At 55.0% G+C, this 17,897-nt stretch overlaps 1 protein-coding gene across 1 annotated transcript; it reads left to right on the top strand.

Moving 5' to 3' along the window:
* The first annotated feature begins 4,874 nt into the window (after positions 1-4,874).
* LOC120387534 (maestro heat-like repeat family member 5) lies at positions 4,875-17,054 on the top strand. The gene is made up of 8 exons (XM_039508448.1): positions 4,875-4,946; positions 5,951-6,048; positions 9,772-9,867; positions 11,107-11,186; positions 12,581-12,704; positions 13,328-13,414; positions 15,622-15,726; positions 16,887-17,054. Exons 3-8 carry the CDS (start codon positions 9,835-9,837, stop codon positions 17,052-17,054), a joined length of 597 nt encoding a protein of 198 aa, XP_039364382.1. The 5' UTR covers positions 4,875-4,946; positions 5,951-6,048; positions 9,772-9,834.
* Positions 17,055-17,897: the final 843 nt, after the last annotated feature.

The following is a 17,897-nucleotide window of genomic DNA, read 5'->3' as shown; positions in this document are numbered from 1 at the left end:
CTGGGACTCAGGAGAGATGTGTTCAGTTCCCAGCTCTGCTGTAAGTCTTCTGAGTGAGATCAGATGAGTCCCTGACACTCTGGGCCTGAGCAAACTAGGGAGAGCAAGTCCCTGCTCCATGGGGGGGTTGAGACACTAAATTCAACAACACCCGCATGCTCAGCTGCTGCTATGATGGGGCCAGGTAAGTGTCCAGACGGGGGTAGCTGGTGGCCAACATGGGCCATGTGGGGGTGATGAAAGGCAAATGGGAAGAAGCATAAGAGGTGTGTGTCATGGAGTCCCTGGGCAATACTCTGGAGCTGCTCCCTATGAAGCCAGTCAGGAGTCTGGTGAAGTCTCCTCTCTGTGAGCAGGCTCTTCTGGGCCAGAAGCTCACAGGGCTTCCAGCTTCCTGGGTCTGACCTTGGAGCATTCAGCATCCTCTGCCCCTCCTTGTGCTTCCCACAGCAAGTCTGCCCAGGCAGGGTCCTAGAGAAGCCAGAGGGTCCTGCACCCCCACTTCGCAGTCAGATGGGACTCTTAGCCAGCCAGTAAAATAGAGGTTTATTAGATGACAGGAACACGGTCTAAAACAGAGCTTGTAGGTCCAGAGAACAGGACCCCTTAGCCGGGTCCATTTTGGGGGGCAGTGAGCCAGACACCCACATCTGCACTTCACTCCTCATCCCCAGCCAGCTCCAAACGGAAACTCTCCAGCCCCTGCTCTCTGGCCTTTGTCTCTTTCCCGGGCCAGGAGGTCACCTGATCTCTTTGTTCTCCAACACCTTTAGCATCCCCTTGCAGAGGAAGGGCCCGGCCATTAGCTGCCCGGAAACAGTGTCAGCCATTTATGCACACTGGCCTTTATCCCACCACCTAGAGACTTAAGAAATGCAGAGGGAAACTGAGGCACCCTACAGTATTCAGGGGAAACATTAAGAACAGTCCCACTTTGTCACAGTGAGAGAGTTGGAGAGTCTGTGGGAAGCCCCCTCTCTTGTGAAATCAACAACCCCCAGACAGTGTGGGTCCTTCGCAGGCCTGAGGGTGCTGATCCGGGCTTTGCGCTACCCAGGGCTCTAATCCTGGCTCATTCCCAGGAAGCTGGGAATGTGAGTGGTGGAGCTGCCAGCTCTGGGCATCTCCCTTCCCAGCACGAGATTGCCTTGTGGCGGGGTAAGCCCACCCAGGAGCTGCCATTTGTTGGCCTCTTCCACAGAGCGCTGGAGTCTCAGCCACTCCAGATTGGGGAGGGCCAGCTGTGGTGGAGCCAGATCCGGGTTTGGATCTGAATCCGCCAGTGCTGCGGAGCGTTCAGATGTGGGGAGCTAGCTCCTGCCCACACCAAAGCACAGCGTGCCACTTCAGCCAGCCACCTGCCAGGCTCTGGCAGCGCCCAGTGTGGAACTGCAGCTGGGCCCTCCAGAGCCGAGCTGCTGCTCCTCCTCTCTGCTGGCCAGCCAGCCGCAGCTCCTCAGCACCTGCCCGCTCAGCCCCACCTCAGTGCGCCTGCCTCCCCAATCTCCTCCCTGGCGCTGCACCTCACCCTCTGCACCTGGCATGTCAGTACCCAGCGGGGCTGGGAGCCAAGCGCCCTGGGAGCCATCTGTAAGGGGCTGAGTCCCTCCTGTGCTGGGCTCCAGCCAATCCACAAGCCAGGAACTGGCCTTGTGACTCCCAGAGCAGCTATATCAGTCTCACAGCAGCAGCTCAGTCTGCTCAACATCACTCCAGGGCCAGGAACTTGCTCCTGCCTGACAAAGGCAACAGTCTGAGACCCAGGAGACCCATGGTCATTTCCCAGCTCTGACACAGATACTCTGCGTGGCCTCGGGCAAGTCCCTTATTCCCTCTGTGCCACAGTTCCCTGTCTGTTCAGTGGGGGGTAGCAGCCAGGCCCTGCCCTGCAGGGGGTGGTTAGATTAAATGCAATCGAGGTTGGGCAGTGCTCTGATGCCATGGGGATGAGGGCCAGGATGGTGCCTAAGACAGACCAAAAGCAAGGGGGAGCTACAGAGCCGGTGGTGAGAGGGTTTTGGCCTTTGACAATCTGCTCTGGGTGCCTGGGCTGTCAGACCCCAGCCAGCCACTGGCATTGCCAGACTTCCCTGAGCTATGGTGCTGCTGCTTTCCCTGCTTCTAGGAGTCACTGCCGTCCCTGGGCTGAGACCCCGCAACAATCATCTCCTGGGGCTGCTGTGGCACTGAGTGGCTAGCAAGGCCTGAGACTCAGTTGGGCGGGGGCTGCTCTTAAAGCATGGGCTGGGAGCTGGAGGAGGAGAGAGTTCAGGAACCCCGTTCTGTACTGTCACGAGGAGGAGGAGCCGGGATGGAAGTGATTCTTCCACTCAGGGATCCATCCGGCAACCTCCTGGCTTCAGCTGCATGGACGCAGGGAGGGCTCTGGCCTGGGGTCTGCAGGAGCTGGGACTAGACAAGTCCAGCAGTCCCTTCCAGCCGAACGTCTGTGACTGTGGGGAGTGGAAGGTCCCTCCCATGACCCTGGTGGGAAGGACAGGCTCTTAAACCCTGCGAGGCCAGAACCAGTCTGGGCTGGGGCATCCCATGGCTGGGAGTCACACACTGGCTGGCTTGTGACTCGCCTGCCCATTGTGACATGCCCCTGCTGGCTGGCACAGCCTCATCCCCTCACTGCCAGGCTTGGCTCTGGCAGGCGAGAGCCGGCACGTGCTGCTGAGGCGCTGAGCCAGCCGTTTCAGCTCTGCCACCGGCAGCAGAAAGTGGGTGGACCATATACACACGGCTTTTGCCCACCCCTGACTCCAGGTCGGAGAATCTTCTATTGGCCACCTCTGCTCAGCCACTGCCATGATGGGGCCAGGTAAGTGTCCAGACAGGGAGGCAGCTGGTGGCCCACTTGGTCCATGTGGCAGTGAAGAAAGGCAAATGGGAAGAAGCATGAGAGGTGAGGAGCTGGAGAGTCTGTGGGAAGCTCCTCTCTGGTGAAATCAACCACCCCCAGGCAGTGCGGGTCCCTCGCAGGCCTGGGGTGCTGATCTGGGCTTTGCGCGCTATCCGATGCTCTGATCCTGGCTCATTCCCAGGCAGCTGCGGCGTGAGTGGTGGAGCTGCCGGCTCTGGGCATCTCCTTCCAAGCACGAGATTGTCTCTGGGAAGCCCACCCCAGGATCTGGTGTTTGTTGGTCTCTTCCACAGGCGCTGGAGTCTCAGCCGCTCTGGATCGAGGAGGGCCAGCTGTGAATTTGGAGCCTGATCTAGGTTTGGATCTGAATCCGCCAGTGTTGCGGAGCATTCAGCTGTGGGGAGCTAGTTCCCGCCCGCGCCACATCACAATGTCCCTCCTGCCTCCCCAATCTCCTCCTGGCTCTGCACCTCGCCCCTGCACCTGGAATGTCATTGCGAGCTAGGCCTGACCACCTCCATCACCTTTGCTGACCCCATCACTTCCATAGGGAATGGCACTGAGGATGCCAGGGAACAGGCATCCTCAGGTTGCCAGGAGCCATTGTTCTATTTACCAAGACAGTCCGATGCCAGGACAGTGCCCCTGAGCTCTGGACAGGGCTAGGGCTGCATTAGGACACCTGCCGTGCAGCTGCTGGAGAGTCAGCAGGAGACATTGAGTGAGGAATAGAGCCCCCCAGAGCAGGGGCCATTTAGGAGACCCATCATGGGGGGAATCAGGCCTGGGATGCTTTCCAGCGGCTGCTGCCACCCAGGCCTTGGAGAGATGAGCCGTGAAACCCCCAGAAAGCGTGGCCCCTGGCACACAGCTTTGTAGCACTGGGACCCCATACACATGAGCCGCCATCCAGCAGGGCCTTGGGCCAGCCCCACCCTCTCCCACTGCCCCACTCTGGGAGGCCAGGGAACAGTTCACAACTTTGCAATGACCAGCTGCAGGGATCCTGGCGGGCCCTGGGATGGTTTTAGCAGCATTTTCAATGTTTGGGAAAAGTGAGATCTGTGCAATAGGCAACGTTGTTCCATCTGGGCACAAGCCAGCTCCTGTGCCCCAGAGAGCTCTCTCAGCTCACACTGAACCAGGGACAAAGGGGGCAAGAGGTTGGAAGAGAAGGTGCCAGCCTGGGACCCAGGAGACCCATGGCCATTTCCCAGCTCTGCCAGAGATAGTCTGTGTAGCCTTGGGCAAGTCCCTTATTCCCTCTGTGCCACAGTTCCCTGTCTGTTCAGTGGGGGTAGCAGCCAGGCCCTGCCCTGCAGGGGGTGGTCAGGATAAATGCAATTGAGGTTGGGCACGTTGGAAGAGAAGGTACCAGCCTCTCTGCTGCTCTCCCACCTTCTGCTCCTGCCCTTTCACGGGGGGGTGTGAGCAACTCCTGCTGCTCACGAGCCCGCCCCAGCTGCCCCACCCCCCTGGCCTCGCCCACCTGGGAACTGCCATGGCCCCAATATTCCTGGGGGAAGGGATTAGGGTAATTTCCCTGGGCAGGAAGAATCCTGAGTGGCTGGATCCAGCCTGTCTGCTGTGCAGCTTGTGAACCAGCAGAAGGAGAGGTGGGAGTGACCCAGGGAGGCCGTTTGGCCTGCGGGATGGGGTGCTGGCTGGGCATAAGGAGACCTGGGTTCTAATCCTGCCTGTCCTGCTGACTGGCTGGGTGACTTTGAGCACATCCCTTCACTTGTTTCCCTGCTGGCTGCCTTGGCTAGTTAGAGTCTGAGCCCTGTGGCCCAAGGATTGTCTGCAGCACCTGGTGCAACAGGGCCCTGATCTCAGCTGGCATCTGTAGGCGCTGGTGGAACAGAAATAATTGGGCTGGCCCTGATGCTGAACGGGGCAGTCGCCTCTCGTCACTCACAAGCAATGCCTTGTCCTGGCTTCTTGCAGGATGGCTGAGGAAGTCCCAAGGCCCCCTCAAAGCCCATCCGTGCCTGGGAGGCGAAACCTCCCCAACGGAAGAGTTGGCGAAAGAGCCCACAGCGGAAGCAGGAGCTGTGTGTGCCTCAGCCCTTCCGTGCCGGTGAGTGGGCGCCTCCTGGGTGGGCGGAGGGGGCTGCAGAAATGGCCGGGGCCATGGCCCTGCATTGCGGTGGGGCTTGGCCCCTCTGGGGGTTGGGTGGCAGGACTAGGGTGTCACTGGGGGGAGAAGGTCCATAGACCTTGTACTGCTCTGGGCTGCCATGAGATGGAGAGACAGGAAAACCCTGGCAGGGGGGAATGGCCCCTCCTGCTGGCAGCAGCTGCAGCCTCTAGAGCTGATTGGGGCATTAGAAACGGCAGCTGAAGCATGGGGTGGAGACTGACTGAATCGCCCACCCTGATCTGTCACGCTGCAGGGTTGGAAGATATTTTCCACCCGTCGAAGGGGCTACTTGGTGCAGGGTGGGTTGTTAAAGCCTAGGATTGCAGGGCACCGGCCAGAGCATAAGATGCCCCCTGGTGTTGCAGCCCCATCTGCTGGCTCCTTTGTTGTATGTCCCAGCACAGGGCATTTGGGGGGGAGTGTTGACGATGGGAGCCCAGTGCCTGCCCAGGTTACACCCGATGGCTCTGGCTGGCTGTTGGTGGCAGGAGAGGCAGTCAGAACAAGCAGAACGGGCAGGCTCTGGGTCCCCATCTCTCACACAGACTGGGCAACTGTTCCCTCTCCTACACGAGGACCAGACCAATTCACTGCCAGTCCCTCTGCCCCCTCCAGCAATGGCCTGGAGAGTTGGGACACCACTCATGGCCTGACATCATCCCTCCTTCCAGATGTGACGCTCCCCAAATCCCCAGACTGAGCCTGCATGCTGGGCGGGGAAGTGGGGTGGCTGTTGGGAACCAGGGCTCTGACTGGATCTTTGCTGGGCTGGGCAGCAAAGAGGTGGGGAATCCAGGAATCGCTGTGCCAGACCCTGCTGTGCATCGGGGCTGCTCCCCTGCTGGGGCGGGAGTGAGGGGTAAGGGTTTTCTCTAAGATCTCTGTCACCCAGCCTGCAGCTTGGCAGACCCAGGTATTACCACCGCTCTGTCTTTGATCAGATTCACCAGTCTATTGTAACGCCTGCTTGAGGAGGCTAGACTGGGAGCACAAAGAGGCCCTGGACTACATCAACGCCTTTCTAACGAGCAATGAACAGGTACTAAGAGCCCTCCTCTGACCTGTCAGCTAGTGCCCTGTCCACATGCACCATCCGCCCTTCTCCGGGAGACGCATGGATTCTAAGGCCAGATGGGACCACTGTGACCTCCTGTATAACACAGGCCAGAGACCAGCCCCCGAATAATTCCTGTTTAAACTAAAGCATCTTAAAAATGTCCTGCCTTGAGTTACAAAGGTCACCCACCATGCCACTTACTCAGTTGTTCCAATGGTCTATTACTTTCTCAGTTAAAAACGTACATTTCCAGTTTGAATTTGTCTACTTTCAATTTCCAGCCCCTTTGAGGTGCCACCTGATGTATCGGGATACCACTGAGCCCGCCTGTTCTGCCAGCCTGGGCCCCTTTACCTTGTCTTGCTGGGCTTGGGCAGGGCCACCCAGAAGGGGAAAAGTGGGGCAATTTGCACCAGGCCCGGGCCACGCAGAGGCCCCACGAGAATGCCGGAGGCTCCCTCCGCCTGCCCCATCCCCGGCGCCTCAGCGCACCGCCTCAGGAGTGGCCCTGGACAGAGCTAAAGCAGCGTGGCTTGGGCGGGGCCTGAGCTCCTCCCACTTGGAGCCACGTGGTAAGGGGCGGGGCCAGGCGCCTCCTTGAGGCTGCATGGTAAGGGGCGGGGCCTGAGCACCTCCTGCTTGAGCTGCATGGTAAGGGGCGGGGCCTGAGCACCTCCTGCTTGAGCTGCATGGTAAGGGGCATGGCCTGAGCACCTCCTGCTCAGGCTGCATGGTAAGGGGGCGGGGCCTGAGCACCTCCTGCTTGAGCTGCATGGTAAGGGGCGGGGCCTGAGCACCTCCTGCTTGAGCTGCATGGTAAGGGGCATGGCCTGAGCACCTCCTGCTTGAGCTGCATGGTAAGGGGCATGGCCTGAGCACCTCCTGCTTGAGCTGCGTGGTAAGGGGGCGGGGCCTGAGCACCTCCTGCTTGAGCTGCATGGTAAGGGGGCGGGGCTGAGCTCCTCCCACTCAGAGCTGCGTGGTAAGGAGGCATGGCCTGAGCACCTCCTGCTCAGAGCCACATGGTAAGGGGGCGGGGCTGTGAGCTCAGGTCCCGATGGAGCCAGGCTGCTGCAGTGCTGTCCAGGGGCCAGGAAAGCTCCTGGATGCGGCGCGCTCTGAGGCTCTGGGAGAGTGGGGAGGTGGGAGTAAGCAGCATGGTAAGCCCCTCTGAGCTGGACACCCTCCTGACAGGCCCCCCCAACCCTGAGCCCAGCTCCCCACCCAGCCCTGGGCAACAGCAGCGCCACCCCCAGGCAGCGCCGGCCCATTGGCACCAACCATCACCATCCCCCAGCGACAGCCCATTATGTAATTGCAAATGTATATATACTGTCAAGGTTCCTTCCCCACTCTGAACTTTAGGGTACAGATGTGGGGACCTGCATGAACACCTCTAAGCTTAACTACCAGCTTAGATCTGGTTTGCTGCCACCACTCCTAAATACTAACTCCCTTCCCTAGATAGTCTTGAGAAACTTCTTTACCAAGTCCCTGGTGAACACCGATCCAATCCCCTTGGATCTTAAAACAAGGAAAAATCAATCAGGTTCTTAAAAAAAGGCTTTTAATTAAAGAAAGAAAGGTAAAACTCATCTCTGTAAAATGAGGATGGAAAATAACTTTACAGGGTAATCAGATTCATAGAGCCCAGAGGAACCCCCTCTAGCCTTAGGTTCAAAATTACAGCAAACAGAGGTAAATCCTCTTAGCAAAAGTAACATTTACAAGTTGAGAAAACAAAGTTAAACCTAACACGCCTTGCCTGGCTGTTACTTACAAGTTTGAAATATGAGAGACGTGTTCAGAAAGTTTTGGAGATCATGGATTGATGTCCGGTCCCTCTTAGTCCAAAGCGAACACCACCAAAACAAAGGGCACAAACAAAGCCTCCTCCCCGCCCCAAGATTTGAAAGTATCTTGTCTCCTTATTGGTCCTTTGGGTCAGGTGTCAGCCAGGTTACCTGAGCTTCTTAACCCTTTACAGGTAAAAGGATTTTAGTGTCTCTGCCAAGGAGGGATTTTAGAGTATTGTACACAGGAGGAAGTTCCCTTCCCTTTATAGTTATGACACACACATTAAAGCATTGAATGTTTTAAAATCATGTATTTCGTGTATACCTCTACCCGATATAACACTACCCAATATAACACGAATTCGGATGTAGCGGTAAAGCAGTGCTCTGCGGGGGTGGGGCTCGCACTCCAGTGGATCAAAGCAAGTTCGATATAATACGGTTTCACCTATAATGCGGTAAGACTTTTGGCTCCACAGGACAGCGTTATATCGAGGTAGAGGTGTATTTTCAAATTATTAAAAATTAATTTTTGAATGTATTTCACTGGTTATTTTTACATTTCCAAATACATGATACTATAGTATTGCAACTATTTTTTTATGGAAGGGCTCCTGAAATTGCTTTGCCCCAGCCCCCGAATCCTCTGGGCGGCCTGGGCTCAGCTCACAAGCCACTTTCAGCCATACACTCAGGCAGGGCCACACCCAGCTGCAGAAAGACACAGACCCTGAGATCAGCTCTGGGAAGACTCAGCTGAAGGGGCTTGTCCCAGTACTCTGGTGCCCACCTCCTTTGGAGTACAGACCCAAAGGTTTTATGAAATTTGACTCCTCCTTGATGTGGAGAGAGGCATGCCCAACTCTTTGCCCCTCCCCCCAGTTACTAATTGTACAAACTGGGTTATGGTATAAACAAGAAATAAGATTCTTAACTACAAGAGGTAGATTTTAAGTGGTTCTAAGAGAGAGCAAACAGAACAAAGCAGATTACCTTAGTAAATAAACACAACATACAAACTAAGCTTTCCACACTAGATAGATAGGATCTACACTAGCAAATTCGCAGGCTGGCAGATTCTTAAGATTCTTTGCTGTGCAGCTTGGATTTCCCAGGTTTTCTTACACAGGTTAGGAATCTCTCTTCAGCCTGAGACCATCACTTCTCATAGTTCAATCTTTGTCCCTCAGGTGTTTCCAGGTGTCTTATTGCAGGGAGCGTGAGGTCCCCCCGATGTCATTGTTCCCCTTTTATCTCCTCTTCCCACCTGCTGGAAAACTCTTTTGCTGCGACCTGGGTCCAACAGTTCCCACTGTGTAGCGTTATCTCGAAGAGGTTTCTATGTTGTTTGTGTGCATTTCCTCAAGAAGCCATTGTTTGGCATTTTTACTGTTGTATCTGATAGGCTGTTTTGAACCTCACAACGTGTTTCAGGAACACATACATAGCTGAACTTCATAACTGCACATACAGCGATAGGACATACAATCCAACGAGACATTAATGTCTAGCAGATAAAGACTTTTACAATACCTTACAATATGTACTTTGTACAAAACATATCCTAATGACATGACAGTGGCGAATATTGGGGTGTCAGGGTGTCCCACCCAGATGTTCCTCCCACTCTGTCAAGCCCCTGCTAACACTGTCTGGCTGCTTAGCTGCCATGTTGCAGTTCCTCTCTGGACACCTACCCCGTGAGATCTGCTCCCTCTCTGGTCCGGTTTCATACAGAGCTGCCCTGCCCTCCCCAGATAGTCACTCCTGTTGCCGGATGAATGGCCTTCTGCCATTTGGCATATCAAAGCCTGAGCAGCACTGGGGGGAAGCTTTCTGACATCTCTCCCACTGGCAGCTCCTTTCCACACTAACCTTCCTGTTTGTGTCTAATCTCTGCGGGGCGTAGGACGAGGCCAAGAACCTCAAGTTCTTGGATTCCATCAGCAGCCTCAGAAGCCTGCCTGCTTTTATGGACCAAGTCCTGCTAGTAGAGAAGATAACGGTGAGTAAAACACACACTGGGGCTGTGTTACTTGGCGGGTTTAGTGACTGGCCTGGAGATCTTTGCAGATTTGTCGAACTTCAGCTGCCAATCATTGGATCGAGTCAGACTGAAGAGCCCATTATCCAGTATTTGCTTCCCCTGTAGGTACTTACAGACTGTCATCAAGTCACCCTGTAACTTTCTCTTTGTTAAGCTGAACTGATTGAGCTCCTTGAGTCTCTCACTATCAGGCATGTTTCCCAGTCCTTCAGTCACTCTTGGGGCTGTTCTCTGACCCCCCTCCAATTTATCAACATTCTCCTTGAATTGTGGGCACGGACCTGGACACAGGATCCCAGCAGCAGTCGCACCAGTGCCAAATACAGAGGAAAATAACCTCTCTAACAACTGGAGATTGCCCTGTTTGTACATCCTGGGATGGCATTAACCCTTTTGGCTAACTTCGCACTGGGCGCTCATGGGCAGCTGATTACCATGACTGCCAAGTCTTTTCCAAGTCACCGCTTCCCAGGTTAGAGCCCCCCATGCTGTGGGTGTGGCCTGCCGTCTTTGTTCCTAAACATATAACTGTATTGAAATGTAGATTGTTCCCTTGCACCCAGCTTCCCAAGTCACCAGGTCGCTCTGTGTACGCCAGTCTCCCTGCCCAGAGCCCCAACACTCCGCAGTCAGTGCCCACTAGGGAACTAGCAACAAATCTGCTCCGTAGATTTGGAAAGTCTTTGCTCTCCAGCACCTGCAGAAAGCTTTCCAGAGCTAACCTCCCTTCCTGAACGTGGGACAGCGTGGGCTGGTGGGTGGTCCAGTGGGCTGGGCTCAGCACACCGGGGTTCTACTCCCAGTTCTGCAGTAAGACCTTGGGCAAGTCACTTCCCCCTCTGTGCCTCAATTTCCCTCCCATGCCTTGTCTCGTCTAGTTAGCTCGTGAGCGAACTGGGGCAGGGACTGGTTCTCACTGTGTGTGTGCAGCACCGGGCACAAGGGGGCCTGATCTCAGGTGGAGTCCTTGGGTGATAATGCTGATGGAGCCTTTGCAGAGCACTGGCGCGTGACACTGGGACACTGAGCACAGGCCCTGCACTGCGCTCCCTGGCTGGAGCCCTGCACACCATCAAGCCTGCAGTAGGACGACCTGGCTGCTGAGCCCACGTGTTGCAGGCCCTGCGCTTTGCTCCCCTGTCGGAGCCTTGCAGGAGCTTGGAGCCCAGCTGGCATTTCCCCACATTGTCTCCTCAGGAGCTGATTGATCACGAGTCCGTCGACTCCCTGACCGGCGTGATGCGTCAGCAAGCAATGCTCGCCATCATGAAGCTGAGGTACCCAGCCTGCCCGGCCCAGCCCCAGCCAGTGCTACATGCAGCCAGACATGCCAGCCACTTGGCATGGCCAGTTTTCCAGAGCATTCCCCCCTCTGCTCCTCCCCCATCTTCTGATTCCCCCAGGAAATGTGGCACCAGATGATGGTGCTGGTGCATGTGGACTGGCACCAGTGGGTAGGTGGTGGAGGATCCTTCGGTGCCTGGTGACCTCTCCACGTGGCCTTATGAAGATATGGGGGAGGGGGCGTGGGAGGCAGGACCAGTCCCCTCTGAGGAGAGGGCAGTTAGGTGCTGCTGGAGCGGAGCGATTGGAGTCAGTGCCAGCTGCGTCACACTGGCAGCTCAGCGACTCCCAGTGGCTGAGAGGCTGGGCAGGCTGAGCCCTGGCACTTGGCACTGCCTGTGCCATGGGGGACTCTCTCTCAGTGCCGCTAGTGCCCTGCTCTGAGCTTCCCAGAAGCCTGCCCATCAGGCGTCTGGAAGGTGATGGATGCTGCGGGCTGGAGCTGGGCTCTCGCTGTTGGCTCAATTAGTTCCCCAGGAATGGGAAGGGGAGGTGGGGCAGGAGCTGGAGCAACTCTCCCCACTGAGCACGGGCGTCCTGCCCCCGGGGCCGGCACCGGCAGCGGCCAGGCCCGCGGCCCCGCGGGGGGGTGCGCGGGGGCGGGATTTGCGTCAGCACTGGGCGTAGCTGTTCCTCACTGGCTGCCGCCTGCCACGAGGGGCGCGGCTCTGTCCTGCAGGGGCAGCTCAAGTAGTCACCTGGCACCTCATTGCATGTGCTGGGGCCATGCTCTGGCAGTGGGGGTGAAGAGGTTAATGCTGTCTGGGCTGTCCCCACCTTCCTGACCCCTGCACACAGCTGTGTGCCCTGTCCAGCAGGCTGAGAGCAATGGGCAGGGGCAGGGCTTAGATCCCTGCTTCGGTTCTGCCCGGCAGCGGGCTGATGCAGCATCTCTGTGCTGGCCTGGACTGTGCAGCCGCAGTGCAGACGGCTGTGGTGGGAGGGTCTCTTGCCCCCAGCGGGGCAGGACTGGCAGGCTCCTCTGCACTGTGGCCGCTGGGTTCAGAGGCGCTTTGGTGCCAGCAGGCTCTAGTCTCCTGTCCATGCCATTTGCAGGATGTTGTTTCTCGGTGAAGCACAGCGATCTCTGCCCCAGCCGGTGAGTGCTGGTGGGGTCACAGCAGACAGCTGCAGGCTACACTAAGTCCCTGCCTGCTGGTATGGGAGAAGGCAGCACCAACTCCTTCCACCACCCCCTGGCCTGTTCTCATCTGCCACCCGCCAGCTGGAGCCCCCGCAGGTGTTTCCATGTCCTGGGAGCCTGAGGGCAATATTAGCACATCAGTCCCGCCTCAGACCCCAAATCCGCATGTGTCTCTTCTCTTAGCAAAGTGAAGCTATCGGTGTGGCTCCTGACACGACCCAGGCTGCTCACCACCTGCTTCTCCAGCATCTTCTCCCTGCCTCCAGCACACACCATGGAGGAGGTGGAGGCTGCTCTCTACACCAAAGTAAGCCCCAAACCGGCCATGTTGAGCCGTCCTAAACCGAGTGGGAATCCTGCCACTCGCTCGTGTACTGTCCCCTGGGTTACCTGGCACTGGCATAAGAGTGTAATGATCACAGCTCCCCGACAGGACTTCAGCGCAGGACCTGCAGCACCAAAGCACAGGCCCCAAAGCACAGGCCCAGATAAAGGAGTAACTCCCTCCTAGGGTAGCAGTAGTAGGCATTTATCCTTCACATGCACCGACAATTAGTGGGGAACAGACACTCCCTTTACAAGCACATTCATCCCCATGCGTGGCTGGGGCACAGGCCTGAGATCGGCTGCTTCAGGTGCACATAGGCCAGGGCGAAGCTTGGCTGGAAATCTGCCCTCCAAATGTGGAGTCCTGTCTGACTCTCCCAGTGGGATAGACTGTGTGCAGTGGGCTTTCTGGGGAGAGCAAAGACAGGTGGGGCCCTGTTGCCAGGAGGAGTTTGTAGTAGGTCCCCTGCGGGTACAAGTGAGTGGTGAGCTGTAATACCAGGGGCTGCTATGACCTGGGGGGGTGTCACACGCCAGGGCATTGGTTCATCACCTGGCTGGGTAACTCCACTTGCTCTGGTTTCTCCTCTGCTCTGCATGCAGACGCTGAAAACCATGGATGAGATGCTGAAGGCCTTGGTGTGTGAGGATAAGGAGCCCAACCTTGTGGTGCTGCAAAACATCGTGAAGGTCTGGAGGCGTGGGGGCAGGAAGGGGACTAGTCCTGTAGCTGGGGTGGGGCTCAGGGACCAAGGCTCTGTTTAATCCCAAGCATGGGACACCCCCGTGCCTTTGGCTCCTCAGAGTACGTTCTCTACAAAGGTTCTTGGGCTGGAGGGCCAAGTGCCCCCACTATATCTGAAAAACGTCTGTATGGGGTGGGGGTGGAGGAGCGCCCACCCCATACGGGATCTGCTGTGTTCTCCACTGAGCCCTCATGTGAACCTGTGGGCCCCACCACAGGTTCACCATGGGCCCCACCAACCTGGCCAGAGCCCGGAGCTAGATTCCCCCAACATTCTAGTTCTGGGGCCACAGGAAGTAGATTCTGTGGGTGGTTTGTGCTCCCAAAAGAGGGAAATGTCCTTGACAGAGATTCGGTCTCCTCGATCCCAGAACCTGGGAAGAGGGAATCACAGAAGTGCAGGGCTGGAAGGGATCTCAAGAGGTCATCTACTCCACCCCCTGCACTGAGGTAGGGCCAAGCATTCCTAGACTGTCCCTGTTGAGTGTTTGTCCAGCCTGTTTTTAAAACCTCCATGATGGGAGTCCACCACTTCCCTAGGTCACCTGTTCCAGTGCTTAGCCACCCTTAGACTTTTTCCTAATATTTAACTTAAATCTCCCTTGCTGCAGATTAAGCTCATTACTTCTTGTCCTACCTCCAGGGGACATGGAGAACAATTTGTCACCATCCTCTGTATAACAGCCCTTAACGTATTTGAAGACTGTTACAGGTGCCCCCTCTGTCTTCTCAAGATGAAACATGCCCAGTTCGTTCAACCTTTCTTCACAGGTCAGGTTTTCTAAACTGCTGATCATTTTTGTCGCTGTCCTCTGGACTGGCCCCAGTTTGTTCACATCTTTCTTAAAGCATGGTGCCTGCAACTGGACACAGAGCTCCAAGCTAACACAATTCAGAATGGCATTTCCCTTTTTCACAACAGCATCACACTGTTGATTCATATTCAGTGTGAGATCCATGATAACCCCCAGATCCTTTTCTGCAGTACTGCCACCTAGCAGTTATCCCCACTTTGTTTTTATGCATTTTCCTTCCTAAGTGTGTTACGTCACTTTTGTTTTGACTGAATTTTATCTTGTTGACTTCAGACCAACTCTCCAATTTAGCAAGCTGATTTTGAATTCTAATCTGTCCTCCAAAGTGCTTGCAACCCCTCCCAGCTTGGTGTCATCCACAAACTTTACAAGCATCCTCTCTTTTCCGTTAACCAAGTTCTTAATGAAAATATTGATTAGTACTGGACCAGGCACACCTGGGGACCCACTTGAGACACCCTCCCAGTTTGCTAGCGAGTCAGTGATAACTCCTCTTTGAGTATGGTCTTTCCATCAGTTGGGCGCCCACCTTATAGTAATCTCATCTGGATCAGACTGGCTTAGTTTGCTTATGAGAATGTCTTGTGGGACTGTGTCAAAAGCCTTACTAAACTTCATATACATCATCATATACTGCCTGCCTCCATCCACTAGGCAAGTAACCCTGTCAAAGAAGGAAATTAGATTGGTTTGGCATGGTGCTATTTGTTATTACCCTATTATCTCCTCTAGATTCTTACAAACTGTTTAATAACTTGTTCAGTATCTTTCTGGGTACCAAAGTTAGGCTGACAGGTCTATAATTCCTTGGGGCCTCCTTGTTCCCCTTTCTGAAGACAGGTTCTGTGTCTGCTCTTCTCCAGTCCTTTGGGACCTCAACCCTCCTAAAGGTTCAGCGATTTCTTTGCCTAGCTCCATCTAGGGTGAATATCATGAGGCTCTGCCAACTTGAATACATCTAACTGACCTCAATTGTCTTTTACCTGTTCTCTCCCTAGTCTAGCCTGTATTCCTGCCCCCTTGTTGTTAATATTGTGTTAAGCATCTAGTCGTCATTAACCTTTTTAGTGAAAACTAAAGCAAAAAAGGCATTAAACACCTTGGCTTTGTCTGTGTCATCCATTCTTTGCTCTCCTTCCCTGCTGAGTAGTGGCCCCACACTTTCCTTTGTCTTTCTCTTGCTCCTAATGCATTTATAGAGCTGCTTCTGATTGTCTTTTATGTCCCTTGACAGTTAGAACTCATTTTTGCCTTTGCCTTGCTGATTTTCTCCCTATGTGCTTGGACTATTTTTTGGTACTTCTCCTTAGCAATTTGTCCCAATTTGTTTCTCTCAGGTCCTGCTCCCCTGGACCACATCCAAGGAGGTACATGAGCGGTTGAGGGCAGTGGGAAGGATCAGGTGGCTGATGGAATTCATGGGGTCTCAGTGCAAATTCCAGGTGAGCAGCCTGTGACCCTGGCCACCTCCTAACTACACTGAACAGCCTCGCGGTGCAGCACGCCCTGGCATGGAAAATGCAGGCCTAGAATAGTGACTCAGCAAGATCCTCAGTAGGAGTCCAATCTAACGAGCCCTGATGTCGATGGGTCTTTCCTCTGACTCCAGTGGGCTTTGGGTCGAGTTCCATCATTCTGTCTCCAAGGACTCTCCCTGCTGTTCCCCTAGCACCAAAGTCTGCTCTGCAGGGTCAATGCATTTACACAGGATTGCCCTGACAGCAGCCTCCGAACCCAGGTGTCTGTTCACCCCCTTTGTCAGATGCCTGTGGGATGCTTTGGCATCAGCTCCTGCCAGGCTGCCAGATGAACGCCCCTTGCTCTGCATGCTCAGGGCCATTGAGCTGCTCCAGATGCTCCATCCCCCCTGTGGAAGGGCTTCCCCTCTGGCAGCTGGAGGGGGTCGCTCGGATGATGTGCCCCCAGAGGCTGGGGCAGCAGAACAGAATGAGGGAGGTGGGAGGGGACACAGTGAAAGGGATGGGTGGGGCCAAAGGCACCAGAGAACTGGGGAGTGGGAGTGGGGAGGCTGTGCAGACCCCGGGAGAGGAGGGCAAGGGGCTTGGTGCCAGGTGGGGAAGAGCAGGGAGCCAGTGCAGGGGCTGCAGGAGGGGGAGACGAGAGGACAAGGCTGCAGGAGAGAGCTGGCAGGAGAGAGCAGGCAGGCTGGGGGCAGCGCGGAAAGGGAGGGCTCTGGGGAGCTCCAGGATGGAGTGAGAGAGGCAGGATGCAGAGCAGAGGAGTCCAAGGTGACCCCAAGCTCCTGGGCCTGAGGTCAAAGAAGGGAGGGGGATGGCAGAAGGGGCTGGGATTAGGAACTTGCCCTTGAGATGGAGACTGGACGCTAGTTCATTTGTTACCTGGGTCCCCACTCGGGGGTAACGTTTGCTGACTTTGCTGCCCAGATTTCTCCGTCCCTGCTGAGCTTTCCTCAGCCCCTGGTGATGGGCCCCACAGCTCCTCCTGCTCTCATTGTCTCCAGTCTCTCTGCGGTGGCCTCTGCCTCCCCCTGTTCTAACCCATTGCTAGGGCAATGCCAGGGGGACTCGCTGCGCTAGGTCTGCAGGGGTGAGTGACTCCCTTTGCTCCCTCTCTCCGTCAGGAAGTGGAGGAGTTCAGCGTCCTGGGCCAGCTGGTGGGGTGTCTCACTCTGTGCCGTGCGGAGCAGGAGCAGGAGATCTGCCAATCGGCTGTGGAGGGACTTAGCCACCTCTACTCCTTCATGCTGCATCTAAAATGTAAGAGCACTGGAGACCCTTGTCCTTCCTAAATACACTGACATGGGGTTTCCAACATGAAAACCATATTTATTAAACACTTCCACCTTTTCTGCAACCTTTTAAACAGTCTCCATCTAGTAATGAGCCTACACCACTGCTACGATTTCTTTTGTTCCTAATACACTTTTTTAAAGAAATCCTCCTTATTATCCTTAGTCCTGCAAGCCATGGAGTTTACCTGATGTTTACCCTCTATCCATATTCTACTCTTCATAACTCACATAAGAATGGACATACTGAGTCAGACCAATGTTTCATCTAGCCCAGTATTGTGTCTTCAGATAGTGGCCAGTGCCTCATGTTTCAGAGGAATGAACTGAACAGGGAAATTCTGAGTGATCCATCCCCTGACATGCAGTCCCAGCTTCTGGTAGTCAGAGGTTTAGGGACATGCAGAGTATGGGGTTACATGCCCTGATTATCTTGAACCCAATTATACTTTTAGCCTTCACAACATCCCACGGCAACAATTTCCACAGGTTGCCTGTGCATTGTGTGCACAGATACCTTCTTTTGTTTGTTTTTAACTTGCTGCCTCTTCATTTCATAAAGTGACCCCTAGTTCTCCTGTTATGTGCAAGAGTAAATAACACTTCCTAGTCACTTTCTTCATACCAGTCATGATTTTATAGACCTCTATCTTATCCCCCTTAGTCATCTCTTGTCTAAACAGAAATAGTCCCAGGTCTCTACTACAGACCTATATTGTTATAACTATATTGCTCAGGGTGTGAAAAATCCACACCCCTGTCGGCAGGAGCACCTCTCCCATTCACCTAGCCAGCGCCTCTCAGGGAGGTGGATTAAGAGCTTGTTTGCATAGGAGCATCTTC

The sequence above is a fragment of the Mauremys reevesii genome, linkage group 20 (genome assembly GCF_016161935.1).
Source record: "Mauremys reevesii isolate NIE-2019 linkage group 20, ASM1616193v1, whole genome shotgun sequence".
Lineage (NCBI taxonomy): Eukaryota > Metazoa > Chordata > Testudines > Geoemydidae > Mauremys > Mauremys reevesii.
Note: the sequence above shows the minus strand (reverse complement) of the source record. Positions and strands in the feature narration are given on the sequence as shown.